The sequence below is a fragment of the Scardinius erythrophthalmus genome (assembly GCF_964197995.2).
Source record: "Scardinius erythrophthalmus genome assembly, chromosome: 10".
In the NCBI taxonomy this organism is placed as follows: Eukaryota; Metazoa; Chordata; class Actinopteri; order Cypriniformes; family Leuciscidae; genus Scardinius; species Scardinius erythrophthalmus.
In genome coordinates, this window is record NC_138230.1 from 29,504,579 (window position 1) to 29,531,579 (window position 27,001).

The following is a 27,001-nucleotide window of genomic DNA, read 5'->3' on the forward strand; positions in this document are numbered from 1 at the left end:
AACCATTCTGACCTCTCGTTAAAAAAGCAATTTAGTCCACAGAACTGCCACTCATTAGTTGGTTTTCACACCATTCTCTGTAATAACATGCTTGCACGATATACACTACCAGTCAAAAGTTTGGGATCATTAAAATGTTTTTGAAAGAAGTCGTTTATGCTCAGCAAGGCTTAATTTATTTGGTCAAAATAATAAAGATGGTAATACTGTGAAATATTAGTTTAAAATAAAAATAGAATGAACCATCGAAATCATTCTAATATACTGATTTGGTGCTCAAGAAACATTTATTAATAATGTTGAAAACAGTTGTGCTGCATTATTTTTGTGGAATCTGGAATTATTATTTTTTTGAAGATTCTTTGAATTTATTTGAAAGAAAAGAATCTGTATGTAAAGACATCTGTAAATGTCTTTACTGTCACTTTTGATCAATTTACTGCATCCTTGCGGAGTAAAAGTATTTTCTCTTATTATTATTTTTAATAGAGTATCATAATTTCCTTTGATAAAGAACTTTTTTCAACATTAATAAGAAGAAATGTTTCTTGAGCACCAAATCAGCATGTTAGAATGAAGGATCATGTGACACTGAAGACTAAAGTAATGGCTACAGAAAATGTAGCTTTGCCATCAAAGGAATACATTATTTTAAAGTGTATTCAAATTGTAATGTTCTAATATTTTGTAACATTTTACAATTTCACAAAACTTTGAACTTGAAGCTCTAATAATATTGTTTAATGAAAATGTAATTTCCTGCAATGACCATTAGATTTTTGTAATGTTAGAGTGTATACAGCGATTGTACCTTGAAAATAATCTTAATAGACACTGACACAGGGATACAATTTATGTAATTCAAGGTTTAATATTCCTATACCAGGTTTTCATTCCCTGACAAACTTCAGGACTAACAACACTCTGCATACTGAAATCAGAAGGGTAAAGACAGAAATAAACATATTTTCTGGTATTCAAATACACATGGAGAGAAACACATTGCGCCATCATTACTAAAATGACAAGTAAAAAAAAAAAAAAAAAAAATCCAGATTTTATGGATTAAAGTTGAAGTCCTGTCTTAAATTTGACGAACTCCTCCCTCAGAAAACAGCCCAGTCATACATTAAACATGAAATCAATTATAACTTTACAGTTTTAACTTCACATAATATTCTTGAAAAATGGACTGCTTTGTTTTGTTTGGTAAAAAAAAAAGAAAAAGAAAAAAATACAACTCAAGACAGAGTTCAGTCGAGCTTGAAGGGAAGGGTAGACCACAATTCAAGTAAAACCCAAAGGGACTGGATGACTATAAGATCTACAGGGTTAGTACATTGCTTGACTTGAAGAGAAAAGGTAGCGGGTGAAAAGGTTACAGACAAACAGAAATACAGCCTCAGACAGAATATTGATCATTTGCATTGTATTCACTTCCTTACACAAGCTCAAAACACACAAACACTCACGAAAGAAAAGCTCCGTTTGTATAAAAATATTTGATAGTTTGCAGAATGGACACGCTCAGCAGGCTTTTGGAAACCGAATGAATGACAATGAGATTCCACTCATCCAGATACATCAGCTCGATGGTGAATCCCTCAGACTCATGACATTTTCTCAAACACATACACCAGGTATATGCCTAAAAAAAAAAGAAAGAGGAAGGAGTGTTGTTTGTCAAGGTTAAGGACGAGACATCACGGTAAACATGCAAAATGTACTAAAATATCACTTATTTTGAAATAAATTAAGACCAGAAATATACTCTATGGAAGTACACAAATGTGAAAGTGAATGCTGATGATACTTCTTTGTGGACTAATCATAAAACAATGCACACATCCCACCTCTCCTGAAATGCCCGGGAGCCTCTCTCATATTGATAGGGGCTCCCTGACGCCCACAAAATTTATACAATTTCCCGGAAATCGAGCGAGCAAGAAAGCCTAGTTCCATCTGGCATTAAGATGCGTTTCACATTCCAGCACCAGATCGCCTATTATTTAACACGCACCACTTGCGTTCGGATTTTGTGGAGACCCACACATCCTTTTTTTTGTCACACTCAACTACACATTCACTTTCAAAAACCCTTGTTAGGCAGCTTACATGGATGAATCTAATAGTATAATATAAATAATACATCTCATTTCAATTGGATCACCCAAAATTAATGTTGATACCAGGTGTAAACCAGAGTTACCTTCAATTGTGAATAAATAAATCTCAATATTTTTATTTTAAATACAACACAAATACATATACCCAAGCATTTAACTAAATATTTCTCCATAAATAACAAAAAATTATGCACACAAACTTGAATTATTATTATTATTTATCTTTTTAAAATATTTAATAAATCAAACTTTTCAAAGATACACTACCATTCAAAATTTTAGGGTCAAAAAGATTTTTAAATGCTTTCGAAAGAGGTCTCTTCTGCTCACAAAAGCTGCATTTATTTGATATAAAAAACAAGTAATATTGTGAAATATTATTCAAATTGTAAATTACTGTTTTCTATGTTAAAATATTTGAAAATGTAATTTCTTCCTGTGATTTTTTTCATCATCATTCATCCAGTCTTCAGTGTCACTTGATCCTTCAGAAATCATCCTAATATGCTGATTTGCTGCTAAAGAAACGTTTCTAATTATCAATAATAAATACGGTTGTGCAGCTTCATATTTTTTTATAAACTGTAATAAAAAAAATTCAGGATTAGTTGATGAAAAAAATACTTTGTATAAATGTAAATGTATTAACTGTAGTCACTTTTCATTAATTCCTTGCTTATAAAAAAAGTATTCCGGATTTTTTTTCAAACTTTTGATTGTTAGCGTACATAGAAACAGAGAGAGAGGGCCGTTAGGAGAGGGTGTGTGTCATGAAATATTATAACCATTTTGATATATACTATAGTACTAAATGCAAACCACATTCATATCCATATCCATCTTATACGTGGTGCTTCAAGGAAGATACTAGCATGATATTACTTTTGTGTTAGTGAAGATGCAAGTAAGCTCTTCAAAGTTAATAATTTTTTCTTTGAAAGCCAAACCATATGTTGTACTTCAGTAGGAGGAAAATATTAACTACTTTATCTTTAGAAGAAAAGAGTCTTCACAGCGGGGGTCTTTAATTGCTTGGCTTATATGCGGGCAGAGCTTTCAATACAAATGAGGCTTCATGCATGTCATACTTATGAATACGAAGATCAAACAAGCCAATCATGACTTCTGTATTAATATCTTACATCTTTTTGTCATGTTTGTCATGTCATGTGAAATCGGAAAAACCTTAGAGACAACATCAGAGATGTTTCAGAAAGTTAAAGCATCTTTCTATATCAAAAGACACCAGGGTTTAATAGGAAGAACATCACCACGTACTTGTAGCCTCCCACTCAGACTTGCTCAAGGTTCCCTGTGGAGAACACAACACAATTAACACAGAGATACAAACATTTTTTTCTTTGTGTTTTTAAAGAAAAGAAAAAAACACATTAAGGCTCACCAATGGATGTCTAACAGCAGGATTCGCAGCTATTGTCTTGGCATGGTCATATTCCCCTGGACTGTCGGACGCCAGTCGGCCCCTCTCATCTGGAGGGTATTGCTATGACAACAAGATGACACAAAACTGTTTGAAAGATAAGGTGATATGGTTCTATAGGCGTCACTAACTACAGATAACACTAGTGACTGCAAGAGAGGCAACTCCAAAGTGTGTATGATGTTCTGGTATATAGATATGACTGCTATACATTTGCTAGGGTGCTGTACATGGTTGCTATGGTGTCTGTACACCTTTACCATGGTGATATTTTCAGTCACCTGTCTATGATATATATATCATATATATCATAGACATCATATATCATATATATCATAGACTGTATATAAAATATATATATATATATATATATATATATATATATATATATATATATATATATATATATCATATATATATATATTATATACAGTGCTATGCATAAGTTTAGACACCCATGCTAAAGTTGACTAAAAAGAGGAATAAAAAATCATCTTTTGGAAACTAAACTTAATGACTTAATTAAAAAAATTAGGAAAAATCCAACCTTTAAGGACACCAATTTTCTTTGTGAATGAATAATGTATCGTAAATAAATAAATATTCTTCCTTAAAATACAGGGTGCATAAGTTTGGACACCCCTATGTTAAATTCCCATAGCGGCAGGCAGATTTTTATTGTTAAAGGCCAGTTACTTCATGGATCCAGGATACTATGCATCCTGATAACATACCCTTGGCCTTTGGAATTAAAATAGCCCCACATAATCACATAGCCTTCACCATACCTAGAGATTGGCATGGTTTTATTTCAGTTAGCCTAATAGCTAGTTTGATTTGCATTGAGAGATGATCTTATGGAAAGTACTCCATGCCAATCTCTGGGTATGGTGAAGGCTATGTGATGATGTGGGACTATTTTAATTCCAAAGGCCAAGGGAACTTTATCAGGATGCATAGTATCCTGGATCCATGAATTAGAGCTTAGATCGGGCCCAACAAATCAAGCCCGACCCTACCCGAGCCCGAGCACGTTGTGTCCGAGCCCGGCCCGACACATTCACTGTAATTATGAGCCCGAGCCCGATTTAAACCCGACCATTTTTAGTATGTGGGCCGTTATAACCAGGGGCGGCGCCAGAATATTTTTTTAACGCAGGTGCTGCTGTGCTAGATCATTTAAGCTACAGGGGGAGCTGCGCAGTTATATATATTATATAAATACTATTAATAAATGAGCAAAAATTGCCCACTCAATATTAAATATTCAGTTATTTTATTTATCACAATTAAAGTTTTAATTTTATTAAATTGAACAAGCACAACATTTAGCATTCAATCAAATATTCTTAAAGATTAATAATGTTACTACAACATATTGTTATTTCAACATAATGTGTGAGCAACAAGCAAGATTTGTAAATTCGGTGACAGCGTGTGTTACGAGTTTCAAATGGTGTACTGTAAGCGCCGGCGACTGCATGTCATGATTATATTGTCTGCTATAGGCCTATTGCTTTTTATGTATTAAATCCAGGCAATTGGAATGTATTAAAATTAAGATACAATTTATACAAAACGAAATTCACTTTAAAGAAAAGCTTTCTTCAAAACGAAACTTAAACTTGATACTACATGTGCTTATTTGATGGCTAAAACACATAGGCTAGCCAACTACAGACTCTCTTTTTGTACAAATTGCTGCACATTCATTTAATTCTGAATTTTGCACATGTAAAGGAAAGGCATTTGTTTGTGCATAGTAAACATATCTGTAACATTTATCAAGTTCATGTGCGTGCATTTATTAATTATCTTATGAATAATGCGACAAGGAAGAAGCATGCAAACTGCATTGTTTGTTTATTCAGAAATAATTTAATGGATCGGAAAAGTAACAAAAGAGGACATTGAGGCCTGAGGCTGACTACTATCATAATTTCTGCCATAGCAAGACTGCTTCATGTGTCTGTTCATCGTCGAAGTCCCCGTTTTTTTTTTTGCTGTCATAGGCGAGCAGCGTGCCGCATTTAATGCACGAGACAAAGCCAACACATATTGTCACTCCGCACGACTAGTTTAAAATGTTTCCATACCTCCGATTTTCCTCCAAACTTGCTCAAAGTTAAATCTCTGGTTTTAATTTTTTTCTTTGCTTCTTCAAGCTCCATGTTGCACTTAAGCAGCAGAATAGTAGCCAGCACGCACAGCAGGTGTGATGCGTCACGCGTGCGAGACTGCGAGTGAGAGTGGACGAGACGCTGCGCATGACACGTAACGTGCTTTATCAAGGGCCCGACCCGACCCGGCCCGAGGACAGTGGCGGGAAATAGCGGCGAGTCCGGGCTCGGGCAGAGAATCTAAGCTCTACCATGAAGTAACTGGCCTTTTTAAAAAAAAAAAAAAAAAAAAAAAAAAAAAAAAAAAAATTATATATATATATATATATATATATATATATATATATATATATATATATATATATATATATATATATATATATATATATATATATATATATATATATATATATATATATATATATATATATATATATAAAAGCCAACTTCTATGTCTCTATGATCTTGTAGAGCTGAGATTTGACATTCACATTGGTGTACAGTTGCTAGGGTACACTATGGTTGCTAGGGCGTGGCTATACAGTTCAAAGAATGATATGTAAACTGCTTGCCTGTCAAGTCAAAACAGCCCACCCCAATATATCCATATATAGTGTTATGGTGCTGAGATATGCCAGTTCATTTTTTATACTGTTGCTAGCGGCATGGCTAAGACATTTTTGCGTCACTACTTATTGGCTGGTTGCTAGTCTGAATCAAATTAGCCAAACCCCAAATCTCTACAAGATTCTATATTCTTTGTCGGTGTTAAGTCTATAAGATTTCTCACCCAATTTATAGTCCACCAGGCGAAAATTGTATGTCTCATCGTTTAGAAAAGTAATAGCAGTATTCAAGCCAGACAATTTGATACCTTATACATGACAAAATGTGCGTGATATGCCATATTTTTTACAGAAGAAAAGGAAGAGGTCTGGTTGACAGTGAAAAGGGTAAAAATCAAACCAGTTTCATCAGTTTCTTTTTCTAAGCCAGTTCAAGGGGCCATTCTCCGTATGTGGATTACTCAGTTATCTGGATTTTACTGGTGACAATTTGATATGATCTAGGATTGTTAGGCTAGGTTCTTTGAAGCTCATCCTGGAATTCCTGTCAAAGCAACAAGCCTGTCAGCTCAAACCTGCTCAGGATCAGACGTAGATCACATAAACAAGATTTGACAGTTTTTAAAGGTGAAAGTCTGTCTCAGCCATTGCTACTTTCTTACAAGAAATATGCTGGTAACTTTACTTAAGGCCTTAAAGGAGAACTCCGGTCAATTTTAACATTGAGCACATTTTTTTGTAAATTTGGAGTGCTGTCAATACAGAGAACAACGACAAAAATCGGTGTTGCCTACACCGAGTTATTCTTTTTTTTAAATTTGCACCCTGTTGACTTCAATGGGGCAAGTTTTAAACCTGCTTTTAGCCTCTTAACATCCTTGATGTGTCATTACAAGTGCACAGAAAATTTGAGTGATTCCTTCTGAGTGAACACGAGTGAATCTGACTGCAGTAGATGTGAAAGATATGTATAAAAATGATGTTATTTAAGCCAGCGCGAATACCTGTTTACATCCTGTTTTTCGGTTGAAGTCCAAAGTAGTCGATTGCCGAGTTCACACGTGTGATCATAGGTAACTAAACCTATGCACGTGAACTCGGCAATCGACTACTTTGGACTTCAACCGAAAACAGGATGTAAACACAGGTATTTGCGCTGGCTTAGATAACATCATTTTTATACATATCTTTCACATCTACTGCAGTCAGATTCACTCGTGTTCACTCAGAAGGAATCACTCAAATTTTCTGTGCACTTGTAATGACACATCAAGGATGTTAAGAGGCTAATTTTAAAAATAGAATAACTCGGTGTAGGCAACACCGATTTTTGTCGTTGTTCTCTGTATTGACAGCACTCCAAATGTACAAAAAAATGAGCTCAATGTTAAAATTGACCGGAGTTCTCCTTTAACCTATAATGCATTATAAAGGTATCCATAATGCATTCATTTGATTGGTGACAGCTATTATATGGGTGGCCTGAAGCAGTGCACAACCTACAAAATGCTGTCTGATGTGCCATTGAGAAATGTTATTGACCCTTATGAAGCATAATCTACTTCACAAGTAAATTTAAATGAATTGCTCATTTAAAATACGCTACTCTTGACACTGAAAAAAAAAAAAAAGTGTAAAGCCTGTACATATACTAGAAATGTGAATTTAAATAAGCGAGAATCGTGTAACAAACATTTAGGCTACACATTTCATTTATATATAATAAAACTTATGTCATTTTTCCTGCTTGGCTGTTTTCTTTTTTAATTATTTGATGTCATTATGTTGATGTCTTGATACCAGCCAATCACTGCATTGCTGATCATTGCATTGCTTTGAGGATCAATATATCTGCCCTCTCAATGGACAAGAACACAAAGTAATATCAAACTTAATCCAGATATTTTAATCAAATCTGCAAATTTGTTTAAAGAACCAAATTAGCCAGATATCAATAATCACAATTAGAAGATGTGGAATCTGCTAAATTATCACAGATGTATAAAGCGAAGTACAAAGAACGGAACCATGGAGCAGATATATTCACATTGCCACTGGCATGCTAATGTGATTACAGCAGATTGCGAGGGGGATTTCTCACAGGCAAAAGAGGTTTAAAGTGTGTTAAATATGCTCAATTTGTGATAATTTGCAGTTATAACAACTGCATTTGACTGAGGATGTGCGCTTCTGTGGACGCAGTCTAACTCACTGAAGACATCAGTCATACACAGGAAAATGCATGGACACACAAACAACTAATAAAACAAAAGTATGCCATAAAACTATTTTATAAACAAATTAAATTAATTAATTCGACATCAACGTCACTTAAGAGTCATGAAATAGTATGTCATCAAAACCAGAAGTTAAATTACTTAAACTTTACGAAAAAAAAATTCAAATTGATAAAATGACACTAAATACAACTAACAAATGAAAAGAGAGAACACATTCCAAACTAAATAAGTTAAAACCAGCTGCATTTGGCCCCTTAAGCCCTGAAGGCATTTTAGGCCATATGTCCACCAAAGCGTTTTTTCCTGCGGCTAGCTTATTTTTCCAATTGTTTTCAATGGCAGAGCCGCGCTTTTAAAACGCCATGAGCGTATTGAGGCGCTGAGCGTCTATTTTACACTGAAACGCTGAGCGCCTGGCGAGAGGTGAAGAATGTTAAACTTTGGGTAAAACATCACTGTCACTTTATACCCAGCCGTCCAATCACAGTGGAGGAGGGGCGGGACAAAAAACACACCGACAAACCGATGTCAACAGATGACAAGCATAATAACGGAACAAAAGAATTTAAAACAAACACTCTACATTGAAAAGACATTTTTATATAGAAACAATACAGAATCAAACTATCTGTGAAATGAGATACTACAAACACTTCATACGGATATTCCATAGCATAGCAAGCAAAGCATCTCATTCTCAACTGAAACGCTCTCAAGCGCCCACAGCTAGGAGTTTTCAGCAGAGCGCCTAGCGTTTTCAGCTGGCTTTGGTGGACACGCTGCCTTAGAGTTGTTTTTTTCTGAGTGACATACATAAAGTAAAGACACAACTACAAAACTATAGCAAGGAGAGTCAAATTTTCTACAATTTTAAAAGTGTTCTATTTGAACATTCTCATGCTGAGAAACTGCTTATAAAAAGTCAAAAAATGTATTATATTTTAACATATCTTTCTTATTTGACACGCAATAACTCACGAAAGAAATAAGGTAGGAGGAAAATTCTATTTTGGTCATGTTCCCCTACATGAATAGGGTTGGGCATCGTTTTGATTTGAACAATTCTGATTCCGATTCCGATTCTTCCTTTCGATTTCGGTTCTTTTCGATTCTCGATTCCGATTCTTTGAGGGGTGGAGTCAAAATCTGTCACATGCTCATTTCACAGAGGAAATTTTATTTTGATTCAATAATGAGTAAATTAGGAATGCCTCTGCACCAGACCAAAAAGCATTTATATATGCAGAACTTGCACCCTGGTCTGGACTCTCTGGATATGTATAAACTAACTCAATGCATTAAAGCTTGCTTTAAAACGCCATTGAGAACTTGTATAATTTTCCTGTCGCAGCTTAAAATGATTTTAAGTTTTAAAAAAAGATGTTAAAATATGTTATATTTAGCATTTTATATGCATCTAATAGCTACCTTGCTTAGCACGCTATAAACATTCTCTATTCATATGAAAATACCCCAAATCGCGTTGGTCCACGTGAGATGATTGACAGCTGTAGGGTACCATGAATGAGAGCGCGCTGATCACACACTGACGCGAATCAGGAAGAGCAGAGACATACCTCGCTGTGTTCACTGTTTGAGCACTTCAGATCGCATAATGAATAGAAATGTGATAAAATTATGAAATATTTTACAAACAAATATGCGCACCATTGGACTAAGAGCCCTGGCAGATGCTATTGCGTATTTGAACACAAATAAACCGGAGAAGATGTGAATGACTGCTTTATAATTATGAATTTATGAAATGCACTTTCTGTAAAGCTGCTTTGAAACAATATGTATTGTGAAAAGCGCTATACAAATAAATTTGAATTGAATTGAATTTATGAGTGATGATTTTTATTCAAAATAACGAACGTTACCAAACAGAATCAAGGAATGGAACTACCCGTTTTATATTATTTTGCACTCCTGGCGTTACTAATGTTGGTCGTGCAGGGTTGCCTGAGGAGGACGAGACAGTGGACCGCGCAGAACTAGCACAACAAACTAGCGCACTCCTTGTTAATTCTGTACACCATGATGCAGGCGTCGGTGTTTAGTCATATTTGTAGTGCATCCATTCCTCCCGTGCAAGAAATAAGTCACATGTATTGCACTGTGCTGACCCAGGCTTTTTTAAGGTGAAATAATGGAATCGTTATTTTTTAAGGTGAAATAATGAAATCGATGGAATCGTTATTTTGGAACCGGTTCCAGTTGGAACCGGTTCTCGATGCCCAACCCTAATGAAAGTTGCATCTGGACAGCATTTGGAACCACGGTAGCTTTTTGTTTAACCCTTGACACCCCCTAATGGGCATTTTTAAAATTGTTCCTTCGTGAGGAATATCTTGTGAATGATGCAATGGATTATGTTGATTTCGGACTCATTTCAATAGGGAGCATTCACTGTATATAATGATGTGCCATTTTCTATGATCTTGTGCATATTCCATGAAAGGCCATGTGAAATCTATGTTTTCAGTTAGCACCAGTGGAGTTTTGTGTGTCGTAACTCTGTTAAGAGTAGAACAATGTATGTGTATGTAGGCTTAAAGGGTTAAAATATCAAGACTAGAAAGAGAAAGGCAATTATAGCACACATTAAAGTATTGGTGAGCATCAGCTCGCATGTGCACTGTGACTGGTAAGGACAGATCATATTCTGAGAAACCTGATTTCACTGACAGTGACAAAATGTTTAGAAATGATGTTTTGCAATAATCAAAAAAAAACATCAGAATCAAATCAAATTGTTAAGAGACTAAAGAATGAACAGATAAAATAATCTATCAACAGATTCATCAATTATGAAAAGCCAGTGACAGTCCGGAACACATACCTCCAGCGCCTGCATCCACTGCATCAGAACCTTGTTCTTCTCATCTTTAACTTTCTCCTCAAAGAATTCATTGAAGGTTTTCTTGTAAACCAGGCGCATGTTGTACTTTTTTGCCATTCTGGACAGAAAAAATAAGTAAATTAATAAAATAATAGAAATTAAAGAATTGGAAATTATTAAAAACACTATCATAATTGATGATATTTCTTCCATAACACAAAAATTACAGTTGAATAATATGTTTGTATATGAATTTTCTAGAAGCAGAAATACACTTAGAAATCAAGACTCTTTCTGACACTACAGCACACATTTTTGAAGCTGTTGCACCCTCTGCTGGTACATCAGGAAAGTAACAATCATGTTGATGCGATGTGTTTTGAGATGAGATGAGACACTTACTCCTCAAACAGGGGGAAATACACCAGAAACTCTGGGACATTGACAACCCCCTCCAGGTTAAAGTCATACTGACAGCCGAACAGAGGGTATTCCCCTTTCTTCTGGAAGGTCACACTGAACACTTCATTTCCAAAGCTGTTGGAGTCTGACTCCTCCAAGCGCTTCCTATTTAAAAACAATCAGTTTGAAAGTTTTGGTTATCATGAATAAATTACTGTTTTGTTCTGCTTTAGAACATAGCTAACATGTGTGAGGTTTAATACTTGAATAAATTGCAATATCGGTTATGTGGTTGGCGTTGTGAATCACACAATTTTTAGTATTGCAATTTTGGTGTTTTTAATTTGACCATAATGACAAAGATATATTGCACACATCTCTGATTTAAACATCAGTAGCGAAAATGCAGATTGTGTTTCTATGAATAAGTTCAAGCCGTCCATTTCAATGAATCAGTTTAAAACAGACTGAATGATCTAAAAATAAAGTTCTGTCGGCTTTAAAACATTGTATTTAGGTCAATAATACTAAGGATTGTCATGTTGCTGTATAAAAGTAAATTATTAAATATTAATAATAAATCAAATTTAATATAGTTTTTGCTAACTGTATTTCATACTAGTGTACAATTACACTTACTGTTCAAAAGTTTGGGGTCAGTAAGATTTAAAAACAATAATAATAATACTTTTATTCAGAAAGGATGCATTAAATTGATGCAGTAAAGACATTTATAATGTTAAAAGATTTCTCACCGTTTCTACAAAAACATTTAGCAGACACACAACCTTTTTCAACATTGCTAATAATAAATGTTTCTTGAGCAGCAAATCAGCATAATTAGAATAATTTCAGTAATGATGCTGAAAATTCAGCTTTGGCATCATAGGAATAAATTAATTTAAAATGTATTCAAACAGAAAAGTTATAATAATTTTTCAAAATTGTACAGTATTTTTGTTCAAATAAATGTAGCCTTGACAATTTTCCATTTAAAAACAAATATATATAAATAAATAAATCTTACCAACCTAAAATGTTTCAGCAGTAGTGTAAATATTGAAGCTGATACTAGGGATGCACCGATAAGAAAATTTTGGTCGATACTAATTACCGATTACTCTTTATATGTGAAAGCCGATAATAGAGATATTGGCAGATAAGTCTAAATCCAAATTTTGATATAATTTTTTGAGAGCTTGATTTAAAAAACAAAAGAATCAATCACCATTAAAATCCATGTCCCAAGCACTTAAACAGAAATCAAATTTATGCAGAAGTAGCCTAGTTTGAACCAGTGCAAATTTAAAAATTAATTTTACACACTAAACATCTAAAATTAATATTACTGTTTCAAATAACAGCACTGCTGTTTGAGCTGCACGCGCAGAAGCTAAAAGCTGAATGAACACGTAAACTGAAGCGAGCTAATTAACTCAATGAAATACTGAACATCCTATATGAGATTAATCAGATATTTCTACAACATAAACATAATATTACAACTTATTCCTGCACAAAATGACGGGAATGCACAAGTGAACTTGAACTAAGTCATGTGCTAGTCAGAATGTGCAACTCCTGTTGTGGATGCGCTCCTCCCGTTACAACGCCCTGCAACACAGCAACTAAACCAAAATGTTTAAATTCAAACCTAATATACACATAACAATTAGCCCAGCCCTACAACACGTTGTGCATTTAAACCGTAATAGATATAAATATCATAGTAAGAGTGTGTGTGAGAGCTTACACCAGTTCATATGCATCTGGAGTTGTTCCGATGAAGAATCCTCCAGGCCGGAGTCTCTCACAGGCGTTTCTCAGCATGGTGTCAGCCTGCTGCTCGCTCTCAAAGGAATAATGATACACAAACTGACAGCTGCACAAGTCGAACTGCATCTCAGGGTCTCGCAACTTCTCCGACAGCAGCTCCTGAGAAAGACAGAGAGCATGTGACCCTGTACCATCGGGTACTGAATGATGACTTTCATGTTTCTCCTTTTTGACAATGAACAGAGTCCCTCCAACAAATGAAACATGGTGTAATTTTTTGCACAGCTGAAAAAACACTGGCTCGTACCCTGCTGCAGTCTGCGGTGATGAACTCGGCAGAGTACGTGCGGTCGTTTGGGTGACCCCTCCGTCTGATGTCATTGTAGCGCTGCTGACACTGCTCAATGGACACAGCAGCGATATCTGTGACGTGCAAACATGAATACAGAAGTAAGTTTGATTCCCAATATGAAGACATTTTTTAAAAAGGATGCAGTTCATACATTTACGAGCAAGTTAGGCCCTGTTTACACCTGCTGTTAACATCAGGAATTCTGGAGGGACTGAAATGTCATTGCAACGTGTCATTTACTATTAGCAAACCACTAACATGCAATAATTGTGATAAAAGGTCTTTAAACTTGTTGGTTAGGTACGGCTTTACCATTTCGAAAAGCAACAAAAAAGCCCTAGTTTTTATTTTATGGCTCACTGAGAAATGTAGTGTAAACAGGACCATATAACTTTACAGACACTGGAAAGTATGAAGAGGATTGAGTAGTTACCTGCACAGACCAGTTTATCAATGCGTCCTTTTTTCCATTTGAGAAGATCCCCACCTTTGCCACAGCCCAGATCCAGCACGGTTATATCTCTCCGTCTTTGCCTCACCTTATCCAAGAACTCCCCTGAGGAGACCAACACACAGACCTCGGAACAGTTAATAATTCTCATCCCTGACTCACCCAACCACAAACAAACAAGTGCCATGTACCAATATCGTGCCATGAAACATGAGAGATAAAAGTAAGCCTGTGCTCTTCTCACCAATAAGAACGCTCTTCAACCAGTTGTTGAAGTTACGCATGTGGACTATCCTGCTTTTATTACGCTCTGCCAGACCACACTCCTGAAGTTTGTTGTAATGTGTGGCCACTTTTTGACTGTGTAATGATTCGTCTGTGACCTGCAAAACATAAAGCACGTACTGAACTGAGCAGGGGAGATCAGTTGGCACACTGAGACGTTATTATTACTAGCACTTTTTCTCAGTAACTAGATTCAGAGTTGTATGACCAGTTGCTTGTTTTCTTTTCTTCATTTGAATACTTGGTTTTATTGTATTGACATGTTTTATTATTTGTGGATAATTGTAAGTTTTATTTTTGAGAATTTGCCATGTTTTCTAAATTTAGGCTGCCTAAAATCTGGCAAGGGACAACAGATGAAAACGAGCCTGTTGGGTAAACTCTGGCTTATTTACAGTCAGGGTCCGAAATTAACACCCGCCAAGCGCCAAATGCGGGTAGATTTTCCGTTTGGCGAGTATATCTCAAAAGGCTATCCGCCACAGTGGCGGGTGAATGTTCATACCAAAATAATAAAATTGTCAGCGCGCACGCGCTCTTCTGCCTCCTAAGAACGAGCAGAGAGAGAGCGAGAGAGTGAGCCCCGGGCGCGCACGCGCACTCACTATTCAGAGCGGACAAGCGTCAAGCTTCCCCGTACTTTTTGACAAGCGTCCTTGACAGGGCGGCCAGAGCTTCTTTGTAGCTCCAAGTCGGCGGCGGTGTGTACGTACAGTTAACGCTCTATCTGTTGACGGCGCTGAGGAAAAAGGATATGTGAAGCTCCCGCCACTGGAAGAAGCGGTCGCCGCCCATTTGTGTCCTGCTCATCAAAGCCGTGCAGAGCGTCTTCAGCACTCGCGGATCGTGCATACTCCGCCGCTGGCCAGGCTGCTTCTGCTTTACACACCATGCATGGCCGTTCTTTTCTCGATAAAATTAGTTTTCTCATAGCGTTTGCAACGCAATACTCGTTCCTTTATCTCTCAGGGAACCGAGGTTACGTAAGTAACTTAGCCGAGTACGTTCTGCCTTCCCTTCCACATGAGTCAGGAAACAAAACAGACAAAAAAAAAAAACAAATGATTTCACCCCAATGAGAGTAATATTTCATATATTTCTCTCATTTTGATCAATATATATATATATATATATATATATATATATATATATATATATATATATATATATATATATATATATATATATATATATATATATTATTATTTTTTTTATTATACATTTCAAATTTTGCTCTGGACAATTTTTTATGTTTGTATTCAACATAATATGCCTACCTTATTATCTCAATTAAAAGTACTGAAATGAATGTATATGTGACAAAAAAAAGGGGCTGTTTATTATTTTGGCCGGTAAAAAATATGCTTGGCTGGTGGATTTTTTCATCTACCAGTCCCCGTGGCAGGTGAGCCAAAAAGTTAATTTCGGACCCTGTTTACAGTGTCTGACTGACTGTTGATTGATGAGCCCTGTCCCTATCAAATAAATCAATATTTGTTTCTATCAAACAATGGTTTAATATTTTGCATGTTACATTTTCTATTGTTGATGTTTGTAACACTATACTTTATGTCAGGGGTCACCAAACTTTTTTTCTCTGGGGGCCACATTATCGCTCCTGACTGTGATGGGGGGGCCGGGGCCGGGTCAGCTATATAACATAGAATTGTATGACCCAGACCAAAATGACCACCAGCAGGCCTCATTGTGTAGTAGAGATTACTAGCCTGGCACAGCCATCCCCACTACTATGTCCAGTAGGGGTGGTGAAAAAAATCGATTATTGATTAATCGCGAGTATGTTATGGACGAGTATGAATCGATTATCAAATTTTCAAAAATCGATTTTTTATAAAAAAAAAATAAAATAAAAAATCCACTCTGCGTGCATTTAGAGCATGTTATGTTATGAGAGGCGAATCACAACTACTTCAGAAAACCCAGCACAGTATAGGAACTACCAGGCAGTGACGTATGTGTACGCTGAAATAAAAAGTATTTCACCTCAGAAAAACGGACGTTCCTGTCCTGTCAGCCGTTATACTGTACTCGTAGCGCACACTCTTCAATTGCACGCGCAAATGCGGAGGGGCGCGCCGTGTATCGCTTCACTGTATAGTGCAAAGTGCAAAGGAAACTACGAGCATGCAACGTTGTTACGTTGTAAATTAGTAAGTCATGAAATAAAAGTAAAATACCAATAAATCACGTTACTGGTACGTCGTGTGTTAGCTGAGAAGGATTTGCATGCAGGCATGATTTTCATTCTATTCACCAGGAGCAGTTTCCATGTTTCATTAACAGTTCTTGTTAGTATTGTGTATTCACCATGGTAACTGTCGTTTCAATATTAACGCCAAAATGCCACTTTATTTTCACTTTGTGTTATTTTTTATATTTGTAAAATACTGTGGTGGCTCATACCAACATTGTATTAAAAGCTAGTTTGGTTCAACTTGATGAGTCACAACACAATGTGATGTATTCATTTCTGTGTTCTACAGAACATAAGCTACATACAAATAATTCTGAAGTTATAACTACACGACACAGAAAGTGCTTTGAGTTGTTACTCAATAAAAGAGTTAAGTAATTCAGCAGCTGACTTTTTTTAATACTGCAATCACTTAGTGTATTTTTGTTTACTGTTGTGAACTGGAAAATCAATAATCGCTAATCGAAAATCGTTAATAATCGAAAATCGACTGTAATCGAATCGGGACTTCAATAATCGTAATCGAATCGAATCGGGAAATCAGACAGATTAACCACCCCTAATGTCCAGGCACAGCCATCCTCCAAATCCTGTCTTCTCTTGCTTGCCCTCGCAAGCTAGCATACTCTTTGTGGTGGGTTTCGTGGTGACGACGCAGATTATATTCTTTGAAAACCGCCACACTTTCTTTACATATAATACAAACTGCACGGTCCTTACACTGAACAAAAAAATAATCGTTGGTCCACTGTTCTTTGAAAACTCTGCACTCAACTTTTCGTTTAACGCTAGCCATTTTGCTGTCCTGAACACTGACAATTATCTGACAGTTCTCTGCGCGTACGTTGTCTGTCACTGCTCGAAAATTCAGAAAATTTGAAAAAATTTAACTGAAAAAAAAAATCAACAAAACACGAGATGCAGACGTGTTATTTTCCAAAAATCAATAAAAAAAAATAGGCCATGACGACTTTTGGGGATTGCCTCATAGGGCCAGTTCAAGTAGTGGGGGGCAGAGGGGCTGGGGGGCCAGTCAAAGGGGGGTTGCGGCCCGCGGGCCTTAGTTTGGTGACCCATGCTTTATGTTATATTGCCTTGCCATTAAATAACAGAAAACTAATTAATGCTGCTGTTTGAACGTTTCTAATACAATGGCTGAGGGAGTGACGGCAAATGACATCTTCTTCTGACTGATGTAATCAATCGCTCTATATTTTTTCTTCTTTTGTAAAATCATAAAAACGCTATTGTGGATTTTTTTTCTTTTGTTATTGGAGCAAATGGGAGTGCAAAAATGATCATTGTTGTAATTTCCGTTCACAGCCATAAAAGTTTACCGAACTATGATGACTTCTGCTTCTGAGGACATTTGGAAAGGGTCCATTTAACATTTTATACATTTCATGCATTTTAAATACATATATGTTGTGGAAATAATAATTATTATTATTAACCTTAGTCAGGGTGATCATATTGAATTTTATGAAGATTGCATTAGTCAGTGATTAACAGTACCTGACATGATGACTTTGGAAACATTACACATTTTTTTTATGTTTTTAAGCAAAGCCTCTTAAATTTCAGAACTTTCAACTGTTTTATGGAGTTCCTGTCTTATAGTTTAGTTTTATTAGGTAACAACAGTAAAATCTATTGAAATATATTGTACTTCAGTCCCTGGCTCGTTTTTATTTCTGTCAAAAAAAATATATCCTGACTGAGCACTTCAACTCAATTTTAATAAACAGTAAATATCCAGAGAAAATTCCCTGGAGTAAACAACTAGCCCCGGTCTTGAGTTTATAAAGAGTCAACGTACATTACATAGAAATATACATGTCTATGGAACATTACATGTCAATTATGATGGTGCGAGCTTACCAGCTTCTTCCTGGGAGAGTGATCTTCATATCCCTCATCACCGTCCCTGTGTCTCTTCAGTGAGGATGATGATGATGAAGTCTGGGAACCATCTAAAGATCTTATGCTGTCCTGATCGTCCTTTGGCTCAGCATATTTACTGTCCGCCTCAAACAATCCTGTGCATAGAAAAGCACAGCATTAGCTAGTATTTATGTTATGAATGTGCATTCGCCTTTTAAAAATAGTAATGGACCACAGGGGGGGAAACATAAGTCATGATTTCAATTATTTAAAATGAAAGCAATGCGTATATATGAAGTTTACGTAGATAGACTAATATAAACGTAAAATTGTAGTGCGACAGTGTTGCGTTCATTACAACAGCTCATGTCAAGCGTCCGTCTCGGCACGTGTTACATCTGCAGACTGATTGAGTCTAGTTGACTTTGAAATGAGACAAATATAAATCATATTAAGAGTTTATGTGCTCAACGCCGTGATTGTGTAACACACAGATCACTGAAGACTGAAACAATGTTGCTGCACTCACTTGAGTTTTGCGCCATCATGTATCCAACAAACAGCGCAATTCCCGATCTTCACTGCAGTATTATATGAGAAAACCAGCGCAGCGCCGCCTAAAGGACTGGCGTCGACAACAGCAGTCGAAATGCTTCAAGTAGCTACTTACTTCTGACCTCTGCAGCGGCAGCACTGTTTTAGTACTATTTATAGGAGTAAATTATTCTAAACATAACTTAAGTGTAACAGCAAGACAGATAGAGTACATACATGGTATAAATTTAGAATAGGAGGAAATAGTTTTTTCTCTTTAAATAAATTACGAAAATTTCCGTATTTGTTCCCCTCATACACATACATATCACCGCATTTTAACGTATTTTCATTTATTTTGTATTAAAACACGTCCATAAGCACGTGTAAAGACTAATCAGTCGCGACGTTGCCGTGCATTATGGGAAATGTAGTTCCAGAGAGAAACATTGCTCCAGGGGGCTCTACAGCTCGACTTTACTACATTGCCCACAATACAGTGCGAGTGCAGTCACCATGTGTAATGTCGCTGCGTCTTGTGGGGAGTTGTGAATGACAGAAGGGACATGAAAGTGTTTGTGGTGGGAAAATCACATCATGCCGGATCTAGTCACTCATGTATGTAACTGTGCATATTTCTATAGTATCGTCTCTGTGTGTTTAGACAGGAGGACGAGTGAAACTTTTATTCGTTTAGTAGATTAACTTAGACAGTAGACATCCCTTAGCAATGCTAGCTGATTCACTTTTGGTGCCTATCGTAGGATACTTCACACATGTGAAGTTATACTAATATATCTGAGTTTTAAATACGATTTTTAGGAGGTTAGTCTGTGATTATTTCCAGAGTTTCTTTCTGAATGTGATTGAGCATGTGCAGATTATGTTTTCCTTAATGTTTTCAGCAGTTCCAGCACCAGTGACGTCATTCTCGATGGGATATTGAAGGTAGAGAAAGTAATCCACGTCAAACTGATATGATACCCGATATTTTTTATGAATGTACAGGGTTTGCCCGTTTTCATCCAAAAAATAAGTGAAATCCCATGCTTCACTTGAATTGCAGGCGTCAACACATTGTAATGTACAGTAGAAAATATGGGCAAATGTTTATTAGTATTAATACACATTATGCATGCAAATATGTGTGCTTCCAATATCAATGTAACACCAAAATAAATAAATTAAGGTAAATTATGGTAGATACTGAGATGCTCACAGATGCAGTGGCGTCGGAAAGTCTGAAAAAAACTAGTTCAAACGCCTCTATTTTAAATGACATACTGTATATGATTAGTGTCACAGATTTCTCCAATTATATATATATATTTAATAATTTTAGTAAAAATTTATCATTTATTTCCTGTTTCTTTTTATTTATTTTTAATCCTTAAAACATATTTCAGGATTTAATCATTATAAATTCAATGTGGTCTCAAGCTTTTGCACCCTACTGTATATTGTGCATCTTTAGTATTACTGGCCATCTGTTTATATTATAAAGGATCTTTTGTCAATCTGTTTTATCTATCTAGAATTCTTTTTGGATTTTTTGTGAGATGTATTCATCCATTGTCTTGTGCCCACAGTCAGACTTTCTGTCTACTTGTTTTATGCTGACAGACCCTTGGGAGAAGAAGCTTGTTTAGCGATGCAGCGGTTTGTGTGTGCTAGTGTCTTCAGGCAGACTGCTGTCCTGCTGCAGATCTGTCCTCCGTCCTGTAGCCGGACCGCACAGAGACTGCATCCCCTGACCCAGCGGTGCTGGAAACACGCACGATGGCTCAGCAGCTCCAGTGCGCTCTGCTCTCCGGCCTCTCAGAAGAACACCAGCAGTGATCATCTGGTAAACTCAGCTCCAGTGCAGGATGATCCAGACCCTCTGCAGGACAAATCCATCGGCCTCATTCAGAGATTCAAGAAAACCTTTAAGCAGTATGGCAAAGTCATGATCCCTGTGCACCTGTTGACGTCTACAGTGTGGTTCGGTACATTTTATTATGCTGCAATGAAGTAAGTAGATGATGGATCACAGTTATGTTAATTTAGGTTAGAGGCTAAGATGGCTCAGAGTTACTCGCTCCACAATAATAACCTGTTAGTCAAAATCACAAACTATTAACTGAGAACCGAGACGCTGGAAAAACTGGATCATGAGCTGTTCACGTGTAAATGTACACTGTGCGGCGCTTCACTCTGAATTACACAATGCATATATTTATTTAAATCACTTAAACACACTAAGCCATATCGTGATATGTAGAGAGGATGGGGGCTAATGACCAGTTATAAAAAAATTGTATGATAAAATAGATCATATTTTAATAAAAAATACTAATAGAAGTCTTTCACGAACAAAATTCATGGAATATGATTTAAATATGTATACATATTTAAATATAAATATACTCTTTATTAATATATCGGCCTGCCAGATATATCGGTGTGTTGTTGATGATAGTTCATTCTAGTTTATTAAAGTCGAAGAAAGTAAGAAGAAATATGACCGGTATCCCACAAAGAAGCACAACATAAAGTTAAATTCTGACAAAACAAACCGATAAATAAGGAATGTCTGTCAGATTTCCTCATACGTTGTAAAAGTCAGTGAGGTGTTGGTTCTCAGGCGGTAATCTGTTGACCAGGTGTCTGTGGGGTTATATAGGTAATTTTCTTTTTGCCTGGTCATTCTGTCTGTATATGGCGTATGCTGGATTGAGGTAAATGGCACACTGGAATGTTTACTCTGCAATACATCTGGCTGAATGTGGGTCACCACTGTCTAGACATTTCAGAAATGTGGGAGGTGGTAATGGATGCTTGAATATGGGCTATTTCGTTCACCATGACTTCACTCTGCAGAGAAGCTCTGAGTTATCAGTTTGCCTTGTCATACATTCCCCACTAATCTTCACACTTGAATATTTTAGCTGTTTAAACATTTGATTCTTATGTTAAGTACTGTATTAAGTTTATATCAAGTACTTCAGGTTTTTTTTTTATATACTTAGTAAAAAACAATTGTTGTTTGTTCTAAATACTTCATTCTGTTAATACCTATTCTTCATCTCAGTTACCAAATATCATCAAAAGACTAAAAAATGTCCACTTATTAAATTGATCTGCTTTTTTAAGCTTTCACTATTGTTTCAGGACAGGTTTTAAAGGGATAGTTCACCCAAAAATGAAAATTCTGTCATCATTTACTCCTCAAGTTGTTCCAAGCCTGTATGAATTTCTCTCTTCTGTTGAACACAAAAGAAGATATTTTAAAGAATGTCGGTAACCAAATAGTTGATGGACCCCATTGACTTCCATATGCCCATAGCAGAAGAAAGAAATTCATTGAATATGAAATATGAATATTATGAAGAAATATGTTCCACGAAAAAAAGTACGTTTTAAAGGTATGAATGACAGAATTTTTGGGTGAACTATCCCTTTAAGAATCTTTTTTTTTTTTTTAAATGATGGTCTTAAAGAGAGAATTTCACCCAGAAATGAAAAGTGTCATCATTTACTCGCCCTTGTGTCATTCATACCTGTAAAACATACTTTTTTTCATGTAACATAAAAGATTTTTCTTTTTAGAAATGTCTTTTTTGTTATTTTTTATTATTTTTTCCATACAATTGAAGTCAATGGTCAGCAAAATATTCTTCAAAATATGTTTTGTCAAAAATCTTCCACAGAAGAAAGTCATACAAGTTTGGAATGACATGAGGGTGGGTGAATAACAGAAGATACATTTTTGGGTGAATTGTCCTTTTAAGAAAATTAAGACTTTTACAGATTAAGACTACTACAACTTTAACATAGTAGGATGTCCTGTTACTTTATCCTCTACAGTAAAAGACCTGGGTGTTATACTAGACTGCAACCTGTCTTTTGAAAATCATATTTCATATGTTACAAGAACAGCCTTTTTCCACCTTAGAAACATTGCTAAGCTACGTAACATGCTATCAGTTTCTGATGCAGAAAAGCATTCATGCATTCATGATCTCGAGACTAGATTACTGTAATGCTTTATTAGCTGGTTGTCCTGCATCCTTAATAAACAAGCTACAGTTAGTCCAAAATGCCGCCGCTAGAGTTCTTACTAGATCAAGAAAATAGGATCATATAACACCAATTTTATCATCACTGCATTGGTTACCTATAAAGTTCAGTATTAATTACAAGGTATTCCTACTGACTTATAAAGCCCTAAACGGCTTAGCTCCAGTCTATTTAACGGATCTTCTATCGCCCTATAATCCATCGCGCTCTTTAAGATCACTAAATTCGAGGCGTTTGGTCATACCTAGGATATCCAGGTCCACCAAAGGAGGGAGAGCATTTTCACATTTAGTTCCAAAACTCTGGAATAGCCTTCCTGATACTGTTCGTTGCTCAGACTCGCTCTCCCAGTTTAAAACTAGATTAAAGACGCATCTCTTCAGCCAGGCATTCATATAATACTTTTAATCTTAACAGTTAAATCCGACCTCTAGTTTATAAACGCCAGAGGAGAACTGGCCCCCGACTGAGCCTGGGTTCTCCTAAGGTTTTTTTTCTCCATTAGGTCACCTGATGGAGTTTTTTCGGTTCCTTTCCACTGTTGCCTTTGGCTTGCTCAGTTGGGGATATTTAATTTAATTAATCAATCAACAATACTATTGATCAGCATTACCAAACGTGGACGTTTTACACTAGAAACAAACATTGATGTATTATTTTAATTTAGTACTGTGAAGCTGCTTTGATACAATCTGTATTGTGAAAAGCGCAATATAAATAAACTTGACTTGACTTTTGATTTAAAAAAAAAAGAAAGAATAATATGCTTGCTCTCTCTCTCTCTCTCTCTCTCTCTCTCTCTCTCTCTTTGTTTGTTTGTTTAGAGGAGTGAATTTGGTGCCATTTCTTGAGTATGTTGGGTTTCCTGACAAGGTTGTGAAACTCCTGGAGAACTCTCAGAGTGGCTATGCACTGACGGCATATGCCATGTACAAGGTGGGCCAAGTTATTTTTTAATAAATAAATTGTTTAAATATAATGATAACTTATTAATATCACCAAGATGCAAGCAAAATTAAGACAATTTAGGTTCAGTTTTCCTGGACAATTTGTATCATAAAATTGAATAAATAAAATGCATTTTCAGACAGAATCTTGTCACCTACTACACGACAGCTCATCTGAATTGAATGAATTAGAATGTCATTGACTTCAAACCTTGTGAGAGTCACTCACTACATGAACAAACTTCTTTTCAGTTCAAGTTAATGTGACGCTGGTTTGATTTTCTTGATCTCCTAAAGATCGCCACACCTGCGAGGTACACCGCGACTCTAGGAGGAACGTCACTGTCCGTGAAGTACTTGAGGAAGCACGGCTACATGTCCACTCCTCCGCCCGTGAAGGAATACCTCCAGGAGAAGATGGAGGAGACCAAAGAGAGGATCTCTGGGAAAATGGAAGAGACCAAGGATCGTTTATCCGAGAGAATGGAGGAAACGAAAGACAAGTTCACCGAAAAACTTCAAGAAACCAAAGACAAAGTGTCTTTCCGAAAGAAAAAGGAATAGGTTTATATACATTTACGAAAGGTCATGAAGTGACTTTATCTTCCCATAATGTCATGAAGATTCACGTTATTTAACAATATAATACACTTTAAGGAAAGCAACCTGTCTTTAGTATTTTTAAAATATAATGTAGGCTGTATGCTCTACACTCACTGTTCACGTAATAGCCTAAACTATTTCAAAAAATGTGGTATTATGATTCATAAATTGACCATAGATTTTAGATATAAAATATTACAGCACAAAAGTCTATTGAAAGGCATTGGACTTAACTTGAAATAATGGATGAGAGTGTGTTTTCTAAAGAGAACAGAAGGTGTAATGTGCCCAATATTATATATTTAATGCTTTGTTCCCTAACAAATAGCACTGCCTCTTTCAATTCTCACATATGCTAAATAATGTTTAAGTTATGGATTGAGACGTGTCACACAAGTTACTGAGAATGAAATGGTCATATTGTAAAATCTTGAAAATTGATTGTAACTTTAGTTATTATGCAAAGTAGTGTTTGTCAGAAAGTTGTAAATGTACGTTAAGATGTAACACAACTTGTATGTACCGTTGCTTATGATGCAGGGGGGAAAAGTCATAAATTGTCCTGACAGTCATTCTGCACATCATCAACAGCCTTTACGTCCTGTTTCAAATTCAGTAGATTCCTGCCATATTCATGTTTCATTTATGCAACCTTTATTTTCAGTTGGTACCGTCACATATTTTTCAAAGCCCTGTTTTTGCTTTAAATGAAGGTTGATAATTGAGCTGATTATTCCACAGCAAAGGTCTCTGCTGGTGCAGCACTTGGACTTTTTAAGTTTGATGGGACTTCGAGGCCTTTTTGTCTGTTGAAGGATGTTCCACCTGGCTGTCAACAGTAACAATAAACAATAGTGTTTTGATGTGTGTATTAAACATTGAGGTTTTTTTTAACATGCACATTGAACACATCACTTAAAAGAACATTTATTACTCATGAATGATGATTAATGATCACCAGTGAAATGAAAATATAAAAGTGCAGTGTTTTATATATTTTTATACTGACAGTTTTCAGCGTGAATACTTACCAGAGCTGTTTGGAAGTGATAATCGCTGTCAAATTGTAAGGCACAACTGGTCATTGGATCTCGACAAGATGGACCCCATGAGGAGGAAGCACATTTTTCAAGGCTAGTCATCTCAGCATGTTTTTTTTTTTTTGTTTGTTTTTGGACAGAAGTAGGCCTACAGTTCGTTTATTTTGACTTGAGCTGCCTTCACGTGCTATCGAAATGATCGTAAACCCTATAGACCTTATTCACAGCAGCGCCATCTTTGATTTTTAATGTGAATGAAAGTGAGGCTGTGAGGAACAGACATTCAAAGGGCTGCCGCTGTACTGTTATTTAATGTGTTTTTGGATTGTTCTGCTCATGAAACACTAGAAAAATATCTTTCCAGGAAATTTCAGTTAACAAAAAACTCCCGACAAGCTGTGGAAAATTCTAAGTAATCTAGGAGCTTTATACAGCGGATGCCATTGGAAACACGGCAAGTCTATCCCTCACAGCCTCACTTTCATACCTGTCATGGCGCTGCTCTGAAAAAGGTCTTGTCTTGTTGCCTAGTTCCTAGGACATGAACGCCCTCTTCTTCTTCTTCTTCTTTTAGTTATCTGGCCGTTTACTCCACATGAACGCCCTCTGAAGTCAAATTCGAATTTGATGAGCTCGTAATCACGACTTCAGAAGTGGGAAGTCGGAATTTTCCGACAGCACGTGAAGGCAGCATTAGTTGGACCAACTAACTTTTTACTATTAAATTTAGAAAATGTATGTGAAACTGGTAAATTCACTCAGGTTTTTTTTTTTTTAGTGTACTTTTTTTTCACCAAATGAACAAAAAAAAAAAATAGGTGATCATAGTTTAAGTATATTGTGAAACAAATCTGATATGATATATGCTATTTAAACGTAGATACGTTTAAACGTAAACTGCAAACTTTGGCATGGGTAACTATGCAAAAACTATGGGTAGACTGTTTAAACTTGAGTTTAAAATAATGAGTTTGCTTGTTTTTTTTTTACTATGCCTATTTCAATTATGAATCCTTTGTATTTATTATGGGAAAAATGACTTTTTTCACCTTTAAAGGAAAGTTTCACATCGCCTTCAGGAGCATAACAGAATGACAAACACAAAGCACAAA

The 27,001-nt window shown here is 36.1% G+C and overlaps 2 protein-coding genes across 6 annotated transcripts; one reads left to right on the forward strand and one right to left on the reverse strand.

Annotated features, from left to right (window-relative positions):
* Positions 1-721: 721 nt before the first annotated feature.
* rnmt (RNA (guanine-7-) methyltransferase) lies at positions 722-19,570 on the reverse strand. Of its 2 annotated transcripts, none has more exons than XM_081376716.1 (11): positions 19,233-19,570; positions 18,701-18,858; positions 14,564-14,702; positions 14,302-14,424; positions 13,824-13,939; positions 13,494-13,675; positions 11,741-11,905; positions 11,339-11,456; positions 3,529-3,630; positions 3,405-3,438; positions 722-1,648 (listed from the first exon to the last, which is right to left on the reverse strand). In XM_081376716.1, the coding sequence occupies exons 1-11, from the start codon at positions 19,249-19,251 to the stop codon at positions 1,611-1,613; spliced, it is 1,194 nt and encodes a 397-aa protein (XP_081232842.1). In that variant the 5' UTR covers positions 19,252-19,570; the 3' UTR covers positions 722-1,610. The 2 variants fall into 2 exon arrangements, with proteins under 2 accessions (XP_081232842.1, XP_081232843.1); XM_081376717.1 differs by lacking the exon at positions 19,233-19,570 and adding an exon at positions 19,062-19,226 and having other exon boundaries at positions 728-1,648.
* Positions 19,277-25,795, forward strand: fam210aa (family with sequence similarity 210 member Aa). 4 transcript variants are annotated; one of them, XM_081376718.1, is made up of 5 exons: positions 19,277-19,855; positions 20,146-20,185; positions 20,861-21,250; positions 24,124-24,235; positions 24,544-25,766. In XM_081376718.1, exons 3-5 carry the CDS (start codon positions 20,889-20,891, stop codon positions 24,808-24,810), a joined length of 741 nt encoding a protein of 246 aa, XP_081232844.1. In that variant the 5' UTR covers positions 19,277-19,855; positions 20,146-20,185; positions 20,861-20,888; the 3' UTR covers positions 24,811-25,766. The 4 variants fall into 4 exon arrangements, with proteins under 4 accessions (XP_081232844.1, XP_081232845.1, XP_081232846.1 ...); XM_081376719.1 differs by having other exon boundaries at positions 19,331-19,855; positions 20,143-20,185; positions 24,544-25,765; XM_081376720.1 differs by having other exon boundaries at positions 19,717-19,855; positions 20,827-21,250; positions 24,544-25,785.
* Positions 25,796-27,001: the final 1,206 nt, after the last annotated feature.

Bases quoted from the DNA above. Each gene is read 5' to 3' on its own strand.
- rnmt (XM_081376716.1), bottom strand. The intron at 13,940-14,301 runs GTAACTACTCAA...TGCACGTCACAG, and splicing joins TGATAAACTGGTCTGTGCAG to ATATCGCTGCTGTGTCCATT. The intron at 3,439-3,528 runs GTGAGCCTTAAT...TGTTCTCCACAG, and splicing joins CTGCTGTTAGACATCCATTG to GGAACCTTGAGCAAGTCTGA.
- fam210aa (XM_081376718.1), top strand. From the start codon at position 20,889: ATGCAGCGGTTTGTGTGTGCTAGTGTCTTCAGGCAGACTGCTGTCCTG. The intron at 21,251-24,123 runs GTAAGTAGATGA...TTGTTTGTTTAG, and splicing joins TTTTATTATGCTGCAATGAA to AGGAGTGAATTTGGTGCCAT. The intron at 24,236-24,543 runs GTGGGCCAAGTT...GATCTCCTAAAG, and splicing joins CGGCATATGCCATGTACAAG to ATCGCCACACCTGCGAGGTA.